Below are 16,018 nucleotides of genomic sequence, written 5' to 3' on the forward strand. Positions count from 1 at the left end.
CAAGTAGGAGGGGTAAGAAATTGACAACAAAGGGCCAAAAGGAACTTTTTGGGGTGAAGAAAATATTCTATATTTTGATTGTGGTAGTGGTTCTACAACTGTACACATATGTCAACATGTATCACAACCTGCCCTTACAATTTTATTGACTGTAAACTATATCTCAATGAAGCTGATAAAAAATAGTCACGAAATCAAGCAAAAAATCAGCTTTTGAAGATTTTAAAGAATTGCAATTACAGGAAACAGTGTTTTCAAAAAGGAAAACGTTTAAATTGATCCCTGCAAAAGCAAAGGAATAAAGGAACAAATTGAAGGATAAGCACTCAAACCATGCACAAGATTTGATTTTGGAAATTTGTAATTGGGCTTTCAAAAACGTGTATTTGTTGATAGAATCAATGATAAAACTCTTTATGTGGATAAATTTATATTGTGTTCTGGAAGGGAATGAAATTGAGAAGTCATATGATTTTGCAGCATCTAAATTTAGTAAATAAAATTTTGAAGAGTCATAAATGGAAAAACTGTTTCGATAAGTTTGGCTTATATAAAATGTTTGCCAAAGTAGTCACGAAAAAATTAGTCATTTCAGTATTTTAAAAACTGGAAGTGAAAATATTCCTCATTTAGCAAAAATTGCCCTGAGCTTACCAGATAGCATTACATTTGTAGACACAGTATTTGCCAACCAAAAATGTTATAGTCTTTCGAGAAGAGTAAATCAAAGATACCACAATTTCAAATTTATTAACCATAAAATTCTACTTTGAAGAAGATTGCATGCAATTTTATGAAAAAGTCTAAAATACTTAGACCACATTGAAACAAAAGGTACATTCTTCATAAAAAATAGCTATGATAGTCTATCAGTGAGAAATGTGACTGCAAAACTGATTAACATATGTGAATATTTGCCAACAATCATAATTCTGCTTGTGTTATTTTCTAGTATTCGGATAATCAATATAAAGAAATTGGTTATTGTACTTTGGCATACATAAGTTGTGTGATTTTTATCTTTTAGAATGAGTTTTAGTTGTGAAAATAATTTTTGCATAGGGCTATTTTATAGGTCCACTGATAAAATAATTTGTTGACCAAACAATGAATATTTCTATAACATATATTTTATTTTTAGCCCCATTTTAACCTCAAAATTGCCCCAACTTGGATGAAAAATTACCTGATCACTCTATTTATACATCAATTTTCAATACCTCTTTATTTTTGCATATATACAATGCTTTGAATCCCAATAAAGTTCTCCATTTAGCTAGAAATTGTACCTTAAAAAAGTATTAAGAAGCTCTGAGCTCTGGAGAATCCATGAACCTAGGTCCCTTCTAAGTCCCAAGTGTTAATAATCTTGAAGATTGAAGGGGATAGGAAGAGGTTTAGGTTAGTGCCAGCTTCTTTTCCAATGAGAACATGGTGTGTCATAACAAAAGGTGACATCATTCAAATGGCAAGAACAAATCTGAGAAGAATGACTCTAAGGATCCCAAAATGATGATATAAGTGGGAGATTTCTGGGGTCAGGAGTTTTCCAAAGTGTCAACGGACTTTGGTTGGGAAAATTTTTGGTGGGTGGGTTATTTGCAACCCAGACTTTCATATGTCAACAACTACCTATTTTTCCAAATTGCTCATTACCAAGAACAATCTGGTTTACACTGACATGTCATTACATAATACCTGCAAGATGCCCTCTAACCTATGGCTCCTATCTGACCCAACAACACTCCATCTATGGCCCCCACTTCTAATTTTATCTATGGCCCCCACCTCTAATTCTTGACTGTCTGCATTCTGTTATCTAGTTTTTACATTTATTTTAGATGCATTCTTTGCTTTACCTTTACCAAGCAAAACAAAAATGCAGAATAATGAAAGCCGAACAGTCCAAGAAAAAAGCGCTGAAAGTGGGAAGATTTACATAGTGGGAAAAACGAATAAGGATAGAGGATATGACCAAAGAGGGAGGGTGTGTGTCCAGTTTTAATGGAAAACTCCTCTCTTTTGCCAGTTTTATTGCCTTAGGAGAGCAACCCAGTGGTGGCTGGTTACTAATATTTTACTTTATGAATAGCAACTCCTGAAAACTCTAGCAGTAAACCTGGGTTCTTTTCTCCTATGTGCTAATCAGGCTATTATTCCCAAGCCAACAGATATGATTTTCTTGCGCATATGTTTCTGTAAGCAAAAAACCCTACCCATCATGTGAAAATATAACCCATAAATTGTGGGATTTGAATTGGCTGCATATTGCACAGTCTGTGTTATATCCACTTCCATTTTAATTATTCTCCTTTATAAATAGAGATAGTGGTCTATAAATGCATTATTAATGTAGAATATTTCCCTTGTTTTTATAGTCTTTGCCAGAGGCCATATTGAATTTAAAGTTTTCAGTTATTTCTGACTCAGGAACCTCATGCATTTGGATCAAAGCCAAAATTCTAACATTTAATCTTAACTTAGCAGGATATTTTTTACACATTAAATTTTGTTCAAAAGGTCTCAGCTATTTAAAATCTTTCTTACTAGTCACTCACATAAAAGGCTAAACTTTAAGGATCATTGTCAGTCATTCTGCTGAAAGATTGTTATTAATGATTCATACTTTCTGTCCTGATTATGTTTTGTGAGTAAAAATATTTGTTTTGTCTATGGCCATGAGCTCTCTTCTTGAGGAAAAAGTACAGTCCTTGAAAATTAAAGCCCTTGGTTATTCTAGATGTGCCATATTATCAAAAAGTAAGTATTTGCTGACTTCTTGAAGGGTTCATAGGCCCACAGAAAAGTAAGATTTTCTGCCATAACAAATTTATTCTAATATCCAAGAGTGATACATAACATGAGATCAGAAGAATCATAATCATTGAGAATTAGAGCAGAAAAAGACCTTTCATTATCATCAAGGCCACCACTATCATTTTATAAACGTGGAAATTATGCCCCAAAGTGATCCAAATGACTTATCTGGGACTAGTGTAGAGTCTCCAATCTGAAAATCTTGATTTTTAGTTCAGGGCTCCATTTTCAATGGACTTCTTATTCATACTCTTCAATGAGCACTAGTCTCCAGTTTTATGATAGCTTCATCAATGACTTACCTGGTAACCAGGTACTCGCAATAGTACAAGGTTATGAGAAATGAAAGGTAGAAAGAACTAGTCTCAATATGGTTGTCTCACTTGGTGCAATAAACCCATGCTATAAAGTCAATAAAAGGTGGATCAACTTAGTCACACAATCTAAGAAACAAAAGTAACTTGTTATTAACAAAGATGATTTCTTTGGTATGTGAGAAATATATATAATTCTTTTGCAATGTGCATAATTCTTTTAAGTTGGGATTTTCATATGTTGAGTCTTTTTTTTGTATTGTTATGTGTAGTGGGAGGAGGGTAGAGGAGGACTAAATAAAGGAAGACAGCTGAGTACAGATGAAGAGACATTTTGGAGGTGGGTAGACCTGGGTGAAGATTTCAGCTCCTCTGCTTGCTAGTCATGTGACCTTAGAAAAAATTACCTAACATTGCCTACATGCTTGTCATGAAGACTAAATTAAATTATAAATGTTAAAACACCTAGCACAGTCCTTGGCACATATTAGGAGCTCAATAATGCTAATTTCTCTTTCCTATAGTGTTTATAAAATGATTTAACCCATAAACCACCAGCCACCTGTTTGTTTGTCAGAGGCCCCACATTAGTCACTCTAGAGAAAAAGGAAAGGATGACATCTAGCATCCCAGCTTTGTGAATATCATGTGCTAAAATAATGTTTAATAATAATATTTTGTGAAACATTACAACTGAATGCACTTATAGATGGAATATGGCATCTCCAACTTGGGTAAGATTATAATAATATTACGATCTGGAGAAATTAGGGTCTTGGAATGGAACTGTAAATTCAGGATCATCTTTCAAAGTAGAAAGAGATGGGGGGCATTAAAGAATAAGCCAGGATACATTTTCATTGTCTACCTCCTAAACCTCTCTTTAGTCCATCTCATTCCTATTCTGACACTTCCCTTTAGTGTAGACATCATCATTTCCCGCCTGGACTTTTGCCAAGATGTGAAATTGGGTTTTCTGCCACCACTCTCATCACCTTCCAATCCATCCTCCATGATCTCTCCAGAGGGATCTTTTAAAAACTTAAACCTGATTCTCTGCCTGTTCTACTTAAAATGGCCCCTCATCACCCACAGATTGAAGTCCAAGATCATTGGCATGTTATTCAAGATTGTGTGTTAATTAGCCCATGCCTACCCAGCAGTCTCCTTCATTACACTCCAGACTTTCCCTATGTTCCAGTTGTGCCTAGCAGTGGATTTTGTGCCCCAGTATACTACAGAGGCTCGAGTTTCTGCACATTTGTATGCACTGTTTCCTCTTCCAGGGATACCTCACCACCACCACCGCCCTCTATTTCCACTTGACTAACTTCTGATGGTCTTTCAAATACTCGGTCAAATGTTATTTTTTCTGGCAAGTCTTCTCTTGCCTTCCCGTCATCATAAGTATATGTTCTACTTATTTCCTCTCTGGATCACATGGGCCTTTTCCACACAGAATTGTCATTGTTAACTAAAAGTGCTGTCTCAAGTAGACCATAAATTTCTTGGTGCCAGAGAAGCATCTTTTTGTCCTCAACATCTGGCACAGCCTTAGCTTTCAATATATGTTAGTTTGTAGGTTCATTCACAGTTACAATTGCTATCATTTGGTCCACATTGAAAGCTTTATGATTCTCAGACTTCGACCAGAATAGGTGATCACAGCACGTAAAGTAGTAGTAGACAGCCATGTCACAAGGTTCTGTTGACATGGCTGGAGGAGGGGGAGACAGTCTCCTCCCCTAATGTGACATCCATTTCTTTGTGAAGCAGTAAGATAAGGAAAGGCCAATCACGAAATGTTAGTTAGAGCTGGAAGGGATTTGAGGCCATTCTCGTGTTTTAGAAGGAGAAATAAAGTGCCAGAGAGCCTTGCCAGCATGATAGGATGGTTAGTGGCAGAGCTGGGTCCAGAACCCAGTTATCTTACTTCCCAATCCAGTATTCATCCATTTGCCTTTTCTACTCCAGCAGAACTTTTTTTTTGGAAGTAAGCCAACTCTGCATGCCAACTTGCCTCCTAATTCATGAGGCTGCAGAGATAGTTCTAACCTGGTGAGTCATGTCAGCACCTAGAGAGATTCTCCTGCTTTGATTTGGGGCTACTGGACAAAAATACTCGCAAAAAATAGCTTACGGGCTGCAAGAAAGCTGTTGACTCTGCTCTTTCATATTTATCCCACTGGCATATTCTCATGAAATGATCTCCTATTTTCTTCTCATTCTCCTTTCTTGCCTCAAAAAAAGAAACATCCATATGACATATGGAAGGATTCCAAGATCAGCCAATGCATATATTAAAGTTTTAAATCAATTATTGTTCTAGTACACACCCTGGGGTTGAGAAAGAAAGAACATCCAGGACTAACAAACGTGATTGTTCTGGCAAAGTTGCCATTTGATTCATGCTGGCATTTCTGGGCTTTTCTTTTTCTTTAATATTCCAACTTCATTTTTTTAAAAAAGTTAATGGCTCAAGTAGCAATTTTTAGCATTACTATTTCATTCAGTTTCTCCATGAGACTTCTACCTCCTAGTCTCTTGAGGGTTTCCCAGGGGGCACGATGCCCAGAGTTTGCTTACATAGTTGCAGAGACAGTTGTCAGTCTGATAGTGAGTTCATTAGATCGTGGATTATTCCTCACTTTATTACCTTCTGAGCAGGGGATAGACTCAGGCTTGGGAATATTAGCACTTCACAACTTGGCATTCTTAGATTGAGAAAAAGACTTAATCATAACAGTTAAGAAACCAAATTACAACTGTGTATAACATGGTGAATTTTAATTTAACAATACTCTGAGTTGGACCTGCACGAGTATTCTGATTGATACTGCTCTAACTAAAACTCCTATAAAGTATGATACGTGTTTTTTTCTAGGCAAGTACTGGAAGTCAGTAAGGATGGTGGCTATGCCAAGGGGCTGTGCTCTGGCTGGGACTCAGTTGCAAGAGGAGACAGAGACTGTTTCTGCCCTGGCCTCCCTGACAGTGGATGTGGAACAGCCCTTTGCTCAAGAAAACAGTAGGTATGGATTCAACATGGGCGAATCATTAAGGTCGGTAACATCCAAGCTCATCATTAGCATTTCTGAACCTCTCTCCAGGCTCTCCTTCACCTGTCTCCTCCACTTCCACTACCTGTCTTCTCCAAAGCCACATATGCCACAGCACATGCTGTCGGCTATCAAGAATTCACGTGTTTCATTCTTCATGGGAAACAGAGAGCTAGACCATGTGGTTGCAGTTCACAGAAAAATAGGATGAGACAGATGGTGAGAAAAATCACTCCTTGTTGGATAATTAAGGATTATCCATCCTTATTTATCCATCCATCTGCACACAATGCAGAATATTATGGAAAGAGTTACTTATGGGCTTAACTTCATTTCCTCATTATTTCTATTTTTCTAGATGTTCCTTTTCTTTCTCTCACCATTTTGGAGCTTTTGATATAACAAGGGGAAAAAAGGAAAGCAGAAGCTTGAGGTATTGCTGGTCAATAGGATAGCCTAAATACATACAAGCTCCTTATGTGACTGTCCTTGAGGTAAAATGAATGGATAAAGATGGATTTGCTTCCAGTGTGTGTAAAGGAATGTGTGGACTTGAGTTTGACTTTATTTTACTTTATGATAAGAAGGAGTTGATTTCAATTAGTCTTCATATGAATATAGCTTTCAGGGGAAAAAAAGATAAGGTTAACCTAAGATTGGGTTAGCTTGTTCTCCTTTTAAGAAATGTTTGTCAGTTGGTGCATTTTAGTGTTCATCATCCTATTCTTTAGACAATGCTACGTTCAGGATGCCTTTTAAGTCTACTGTGACCAAAGCCACCACAAATTTATACACATTAACATTGGTGCTTTCTATGGCTGACTTAAAAGTCACATTTCCTCAATTTAAAAACGAATCAGGTGAGGCTGTGCTAAAGCTCTGCCAGCCTGCACTTCTAAATTGCTTCTGAGAATGAAATGGGACTCCCTCTGTCAATAACATCACCATTAATTACACACATCCTGCTACTAGAATATAGGTTGGCAATTTTCCCAAGATTGCACAAATTTGAACAGTTTTAGCTTTCTTGCTTTTATTGGATATTCAGAGTTTAATGGATTTAACATCTTGTTTTGGTCAAAAGCAGGAGATACATTGAATAAGAGATTTCATTTTTATGCAATTATTTTTTTTCTTACCATAACCACTTAAAAAGCAGATTACCAGTAGAAAAAAAAAAGTTGTACAATATTGTATTAGAAAGCATCTTCATAGGAGCATCTAGAGCATAGGGAAAACTTATTTTACATCTTTGATAATATGAACTAACCGCCTGCTGTTCCCAGCTAAGAACTGAACCAAGTTCATAATCCAAAGGTGTTGCAATTATTCCCAAGGCCAAATACAGTTAGTTGTCTGTCAACTGAGGGCTATAAAACTGAGGAAACTAACATCTGTTAGTGCTGGATATAAAAGGAGCATAACTGTTCTTTAGAATTCACTTAATACAGAGAAACGAAGCTAAATTCCAACCTAAGTGAAATGAATTGTGAGTAATTTTACCCATTAAATTGCAGAGCTTAGAATAATTAAGAATAATAAGTCATGTTATGAGCCCCAAGTAATATAAAAATCTCAGCACTTTGGCAGGAATTGGAGCTCTGTAAGCATGCTTGTTTATCCTCAGGTAAATAGTGTGCTTGACTCCTGGTAATCTATAGGGACTTAACCCTGGCTTCAGTTCACAGTGATATTTTTTTTTTTGGGAGGAAGATTGGCCCTGAGCTAACATCTGTGCCTGTCTTCCTCTATTTTGTATATGGGATGCTGCCACAGCATGGCCTGATGAGCAGTGCATAGGTCCACACCAGGGATCAGAACCTGTGAACCCTGGGCCGCCAAAGCAGAGTGCGCGAACTTAATCACTACACCACTGGGCTGGCCCCTGGTTCACAGTGATTTTTAAGTTTTATCTAATAGCAGAAGGAGAATGGGAATGGGAATGTTCTGATGTACAGGGAGACAGAGCTGAAGTTTGTGGCCTGGATTCATGTTTGTTTATCAGTTTTAGACAGATTGTATCTATTTTGATTGATTTTTCTTGTGGGAAGAAAAATGGTTTTGCTTGAAATATTTTCTGTGGCTTTGCACTCGCTTTTTCAGCAGAAGAAAAGAAAAATTCTTCTAGAACTGGCTTTTGCATTTCTATTGAACCATGCATGAATTTCATAAGAGAGAATCAGAGAGAACCTGTGAAAGCCACAGAGCATTTATTCTTTTCAGGGGAATGCTATCAGAATTGTCCCACTACTCTATACAGGAAAGATGACTTTCAGAATGAGATAAAAAGGTGGAAGTGTTCTGGGGCCTTTGTTATGAATACAATATTATAAGTACACAGGAAATTGAAAAATCAGAAAAGTCAGAGAGCTAAATGGATGGAAAAGGGTGAAGGCGAGATTCTTTTTATGGGAAATTCTTGCCAGTTATTTTGGAGGATATATTGGTGTTTGGAGTGAGATGACTCATTTTGTACTAAGATTTTGGGTAAAGCAACTCTTTTCCTGGCCAACTCATATCTGACTCATTTACCACTAGTGAATAAGGGATAAAATGCTCCTGGCTAAGAACCATTGTAAGTATTTTTTGTTCATTTTTCTTGGATGGGGGGGAGATGACAACACAGTGCAAACAGTCATTTCATTTTTATAACTCATTGATGGACCGTGAAGAATAAATTATTAGAAAAAGGCTGATATGTGAGGATTCATTTTGGGGATGATTGACTGAAATACAGTTTTCAAAACATAATTTTCAGGTGACAAAGGACTTGAGCAGGAAGGAAATGATTGATGGGTCAGAAAGAAAACCAAAACCAAAAACAAAAGACAAAAAAACCCCTAAATGGGGCCAAGTTATATGTTCAAAGAATATTGAATAGATAGGCCTGGTCATATATAGCATATTGTTTAAAAGAGAAAACTGTGATCTTAGGTTTTTTCTTGTTTGCTAGGAGATTGCACCTTTAAAAGATTATGGTTTGCATTGGTCAGATATCTGTTTCAAATGCTTCTCCTTTGAAAAGGTCAGTGCAGTATTCAGGTTTATTCTTGAATACCAGTTCAGGCTCTGCTGAAAATCAAGAAAAAGTTCTCTCTGGCAATCAAGACTTCAGGATGATCAACTGTTAAGTTATTGGGAACACATTTATGCTCTAGAATTCCTGACTGTCTCTGTCTCTCTCTCTCTTTTTTTTAGTTAAAACAAAAACTGAAAGTTAAGTTTTCAAATGTCAGTTTGACCTATTGATTATAGTGTGAATCATGTTAGATTTTCTTAATAAAATCCAATATGCTTGTTTATTTAATCATTTCATCTTCAACTTTTGGCAACTTTTATCACAAATGAGATGGTTTCAAGTCATTATATAATACAGAAGCATGAGAAAATATATGACTCTGAGTCTGGCTGTTTTGAGTAACTATCTTATTCACAGTATAAAAAAAAGTCTAACAATACGCTGGAAAATCCCAAGTGTCATCGGCCTTAGCTTTGAATGACCTATCAGCTGTACCAAGGGCATTGATAACTCTATTTTCTTGTATCTGAAGATTTATATAGAAACATAGATCATTATTAAATACACATTTGTATCTAATATACTCAGAAACACAACTTTGTTTTCCATCTTTTAGGATTGGGTTTCCAAGGCTTCTAGAAGCTAAATATTGCACAAATTATGTAGATTTCTGATTCTTCTCTAGGATACCATTATTTTGAGCGCTTGTTTATCTAACCCTGCAAAAATTTCAATATAAATTTTATTCTTAATTTTAATGCAATGTTAACAAAGCCTAGTTGAAAAGTGGGCTGAGATTTGGAAACTCCTGGTAAAAGGAAGGACAGTCTGTCCTCTCATCTGCTTTTTCCTTGAAACATCTTTTTATCTCTGTTTTCAGTGCCTAAAATGTAATCTTGGGGCATGTGTGAAGTCTGATTTAGTATGTTAGCGATTAAATCCAGTGGGCAATTATGTATTTCAGGGTTCCATTCTGAATTCTTTCTAAAGAAGTGTTTAATTTGAAAAAAGATACACAATTGAATAGAACCGTAAATAAAACGAGATGCATGATAACTCTAGCTTCCCATCATCTCATCTTTGGTTCCACTCCTTCAATCCCATCTTCTTACCACCACAGAGGAAGAGTAGAGTGTGACTCTAGAATCAGCTTGCCTGTGTTCAAATCCCATCTCCAACTTCATAATTGTGGGATCAGGGGCAAGTTACATATCTCTCTAGGCTTTATTTTCCTTGTCTTTAAAACGAAGGGAAAATTTCATAGGGTTTTGAGGACGAAATGAGACAATATATCTTAAGAACCTAGCACAATGCCTGACACATAGTAAGTACTCAAAATAAGGGTTGGTTTTTATTATTTTTTTCTCTCATTTTTCTTCTGTCTCAATTCTTTTTTCCCCTCCCTTAATACATTGTTCATCATCCAGTGACCTATAATATTAGAATATAGAATATTTAACTGTTCATAAGTTAAATCAACAGTACAGTCATTAAAACAAGAGGTTGGGCTGGCCTGGTGGTTTGCAGGTTCGGATCCCGGGTGGGCACCGATGTACCGCTTGTTAAGCCATGCTGTGGCGGCGTCCCATATAAAGTGGAGGAAGATGGGCACGGATGTTAGCCCAGGGCAAGTCTTCCTCAGCAAAAAGAGTAGGATTGGCAGATATTAGCTCAGGGCTGATCTTCCTCACAAAAAAAAAAAAAGAGGTTGACAAATAATCACTAAGCAATAAATTGATTCAATGAACTAATCTGTGGTTAGCTGACTTAACTCAAGAATTTTCTCAATGCTCAATACGTTGCAGGTAATAAATACTTATTGAATAAATGACTAAATCCAAAGACAGAAGACAAAACATTGTTAAAATGGTGCCATAACATTTTGTAATGATACCTGAGCTCTTCTTGTCTTTATTTACTATGTTTTCTGAGGGTATCAGTGTTTTTATATTCTTATAAGGGTTTTCAAAATGTGTATTTTACATTTATTTTCTTTCATGGTACTAACTGAACAATGTTCTATGTTCAGATATGTTGGCTAACCAGAATCCATAGTACTCATATCATAAAAATAGATTGACTGAGGAAACATAATAAAGGAGGAAGGGTGAAGCAGAGTGTCAGTCTGAATGGAGAAAGGAATTGTCTTTAACAGGGGAGAAAAATATGACAGTGATGCTGACAGATGACAGTATTATCCTCCAACCTGCAGAATGGAGAGGGAGAACATCTGGTTCATTCACTCTTTAAACACTTTCTGATTATTTTCTATGTGCCAGACAAAGTGTTGGGAGCCAGAGTCACAAGGCTTCCTTGCAGTTCTCAAAATTTTTACATACCTGAGGATCGTGTTGGTTTTCTATTGCTATCTTAAAAAATTACTACAAACTTACTGGCTCAAAATGACAAAAAGTCAGAAGACTGACACAGGTCTCTCTGGGCTAAGATCAGGAGGTTAGCAGGGCCTGGTTCCTTTCTAAAGGCTCTAGGGAAGAATCTGTTTCCTTGCCTTTTCCATCTTCTAGAGGTGGCCTGCATTCCTTGGCTCATGGCCCCTTTCCTCTGTCTTCAAAACCAGCAACTTTACATCTCTCTGAACTTTGTTCAGTCATCACATCTCCCTCTGACTGAAGAAAGAATGCTGAGAAAGCTTGCTGAAAAGCCAGGAAAGGTTCTCTGCTTTTAAAGACTCGTATAATTAGATTGGACCCACTAGGAAAATTTAGGATAATTTCTCCATCTCAAGATCCTTAACCTTAATTACATCTACAAAGTCAGTTTTGCCATGCAAGGTAACATATTCACAGCTTCCAGGGATTAGGATGTAGACATCTTTGGGGGCTATCATTCTTCCTACCACAGGATCAGACATGAACAACCAACTATAATAACTGACAAGTCATTTGATAGATTCAGCTGCAAGAAAAAAGAAAACTTAACACAGGCCAAGAACTGGGGAACAAATCACAGAGTGGGGACAACTGAACCAGAGTGGAAGAATATGTAGGATTTCACCTAGTAAATAAGAAGAAAGGCATCTAAGATAGAGACAATCGCTTGAGCAAACCATCTATTTTTTTTTAACTTCCACTGCCAACACTCAGTCCAAAGTACCTTCATCTCTCATCCAAACTCTTACAGTCATTTCCTTGCTGGTTCCCATATCCACTTTTGCCTTCTTTCTAATCCATTTTCTACACAGCAATCAGGGAGCTCTTCAAAACAAAACAAAACTAAACTCAACTGGAGAGCAAATCCTGTCATGCCTCTGCTGGAAACCCTTCAATGCCTTTCCATCTCCATTAGCACAAAGATCATCATTTTTAACAGGACCCACAAAGCTCTGCATGATCAGATCTTCACCTTCATTTTGTACCTTATCTCTGACATCTTTCCTCTCTGTTTTGTGATCTGGGTTCCAACAATGACCTTATTTTGTTTTCTTTTTTAACTCAGGTACACCTTACATATAATAATATGCACAAATCAAAACACTTTTACCTATTCCATACTCATATAAACACCACCCAGAACAAGATTGAGAGCATTTTCATCACCCAGAAAGTTTACTGCTGCCTCTTCTTAGTCAATGCCAATCCCTCCAGAGGTAATCATTTTTTTTTTTAGTTTTTAACACTGTGGATTAGTTTTGCCAGTTGTTGAATTTCATTTAAAGGGAATCAGGTAGTACATACTCCTTTTTATCTGGCTTCTTTTTTTTTTTTTTTTTTTTGCTGAGGAAGATTTGCCCTGAGCTAACATCTGTTGCCAATCTTCCTCTTTTTGCTTGAGGAAGATTTGCCTTGAGCTAACATCTGTGCCAAACTTCCTCTATTTTGTATGTGGGTCACTGCCACAGCACGGCTGTCGATGAGTGGTGTAGGTACACACCCAGAAACTGAAACTGGACTGCCGCAGCAGAGCGCACCGAACTTAACCACTAGGCCGTGGGGCTGGCTCTTTATCTGGCTTCTTTTATTCCACTAAGCATAATGTTTTTAAGATCCATCCAATCAGTAGTTTGTTCATTTTTATTATTGTGCATTATTCCAGTGTATAAACACATGCTAATTTATTTATCCATCCTCCTGTGTATGAGCCAGCCCTGGTGGTCTAGTGGTTTGCTGAGACCCTGCTTCCTTTCCTGGTCAGGGAACCACACCACCTGTCTGTTGGTTGTCATATTGTGGTGGCCGTGTGTTGCTGTGATGCTGAAAGCTATGCCATCAATATTGCAAATACCAGCAGGGTCACTCATGGTGGACAGGTTTCAGCGGAGCTTCCAGACTAAGTCAGACTAGGAAGACAGACCTGGCCACCCACTTCCGAAAAAATTGGCCATGAAAACCCTATGAATAGCAGCAGAGTATTGTCTGATATAGCACCAGAAGGTGAGAGGATGGAGGAAAAAGACCAGGCAGGGTTCCGCTCTGCTGTACACAGGATCGCTGGAGATGGAATCAACTCGATGGCACTAACACAAGCACCTGTGGATGGGTGTTTGGCTTGTTTCCCATTTAGGGCTATTGACTTTTTTTTCTCACTTTTTTTTATTAAAACATAATTGACATGTAACATTATATTACGTTGAGGTGTACAATGTAGTGATTTAATATTTGTACATATTGTGAAACGATCACCACAATTAGTCTAGTTAACATCCGTCACCATACATAGTTACAATTTTTTTTCTTGTGATGAGAACTTTTAAGATTTACTTTCACAGCAACTTTCAAATAGACAATACAGTATTATTAACTATAGTCACCATGCTGTATATTACATCCCCAGGACTTATTTATTTTATAATTAGCAGTTTGTACCTTTTGACCTCCTTTGCCCATTTTGCCCACCCTCCAGCCCCCCACCTCTGGCAACCACAAATTTGTTCTCTGTATCTATAAGTTCAGGGGTCTTTTTAGATTCCACATATAAGTGAGATCATGTGCTGTTTGTCTTTCTATGTCTGACTTATTTCACTTAACATAATGCCTTCAGGGTCCATCCATGTTGTTGCAAACAGCAAGATTTCCCTTCTTTTTTATGGCTGAATAATATTTCATTGTAGCACATTTTCTTTACCCATTCATCCGTTGATAGACACTTAGATTGCTTCCATGTCTTGGCTATTGTGAATAAGGCTGAAATGAACATGGGGGTGCATATATCTTTTCGAGTGAGAGTTTTCATTTCCTTTGGATAAATACTCAGAAGTGGAATTGCTGAATCATATGGTAGTTCTATTTTTAATTTTTTGAGGAAACTTAATAATGTTTTCTATAGTGGTGGCACCAATTTACATTCCCCCCACCGGTGCGTCAGTGTTCCCTTTTCTCCTCATCCTTGCCATCACTCATTACTTCTTGTCTTTTTGTTATTAGCTATTCTAACAGGTGTGAGGTGATATCTCATTGTGGTTTTGATTTGCATTTCCCTGAGGATTAGTGATGTTGAGCACTTTTTTGTATATCTGTTGGCCATCTGTATGTCTGTGGAAAAATATATATTCAGATCCTCTGCCATTTGGGGCTATTATGAATAAAGCGGCCACGAAATATTTTTATTATTGTGGCAAAAAGCATATAACATAGCATTTACCATCTGAACCATTTTTAAGTGTACAGTACAATAGTGATGTTCACACAATGACAGAACTATATGCCATTGTTGTTCAACATATCTTGAGAACTTTTTCATCTTGCAAAACTAAAACTCTATATTTATTAAACAACAACTTCCCTTTTCCCTCCCTCCCTCCAGCTCCTGACAACCACCATTCTACTTTCTGTTTCTAAGAATTTGACTACTTTAGATACCTCATATAAGTGGAAGCATGTAGTGTTTGCCTTTTTGTGGCTGGCTTACTTGACAGCGTAATGTCATCAACATTCATCCATGTTCCAGCTATGACAAGATTCCATCTTTATTATGGCTGAATAATATTCCACTACATGTTTATACCACATTTTCTTTGTCCACTCATCTGTCAATGGACATTTAGGTTGCCTCCACCTCTTGGCTATTGTGAATAATGCTTCAATGAATATGAGTGTGCAATTATCTCTTCAAGATCATATTTTCATTTCTTTTTGATATATACCCACAAGTGGAATTGCTGGACCATATGGTGATTCTATTTTTAGTTTTTTGAGGAACATAAGTCTCTAGGAAATTTTGGGACAAGTTTTTATTTTGTGAGCACAAGCACTCAATTTTCTTCAATATATACCTAGGAGTAGAATAGCCAAGTTGTAGGGAAGTCATATGTTTTACTTTGTAGGAAACTTCCAACCTGCTTTCCAAAATGGCTGTGCCATTTTTCATTCCCACCAGCAATGAATGACAGTTACAATTGCTTCATATCCTCGCCTACACTTTGTGTAATCGGTCTTTATAATCTTCGCCTTTCTAGTGGGTATGTAATGGTATCTCCTTGTGGTTTCAGATTTTCTCCAAAGAACCATATTCAAGTCCACAACAGGCCTTCTTGGCACATACCCTCCCCTCTGTTTGGAATACGTAACTTGTCTGTCTTCTCCTCCCACTGACCCCGTACTGGCCTCCTCAATCTGTTCCACTTATCTTTAGATATCAGATCAAATATCACTTCCTCTTCTTGGAGAATGTTCACTGGCCATCAATCCCAAAATTAGGTCAGGTCTCCCTGTTATACTTTCTTACGTCTCTCCTATATTTCTAGTACCTAGAGCAGAGCCAGGGTGCATAATAGACACTCAGTAATTATTCCTTGAATCAATGAAAAATTCAGTAAACTTGGGAGTGCCAGCATTGGTAAGAGGCATCAGGCA

At 37.2% G+C, this 16,018-nt stretch overlaps 1 protein-coding gene across 1 annotated transcript in view; it reads left to right on the plus strand.

Annotated features, from left to right (window-relative positions):
- Positions 1 to 16,018, plus strand: part of HDAC9 (histone deacetylase 9) — an 809,523-nt gene that overhangs the window by 781,319 nt on the left and 12,186 nt on the right. Inside the window, exon 25 of the mRNA XM_058526733.1 lies at positions 6,016 to 6,163. Coding sequence (XP_058382716.1) covers positions 6,016 to 6,163 — 148 coding nt within the window. The remainder of the gene's footprint in view (positions 1 to 6,015; positions 6,164 to 16,018) is intronic.

Source organism: Diceros bicornis, chromosome 3, assembly GCF_020826845.1.
Source record: "Diceros bicornis minor isolate mBicDic1 chromosome 3, mDicBic1.mat.cur, whole genome shotgun sequence".
Classification (NCBI taxonomy): Eukaryota; Metazoa; Chordata; class Mammalia; order Perissodactyla; family Rhinocerotidae; genus Diceros; species Diceros bicornis.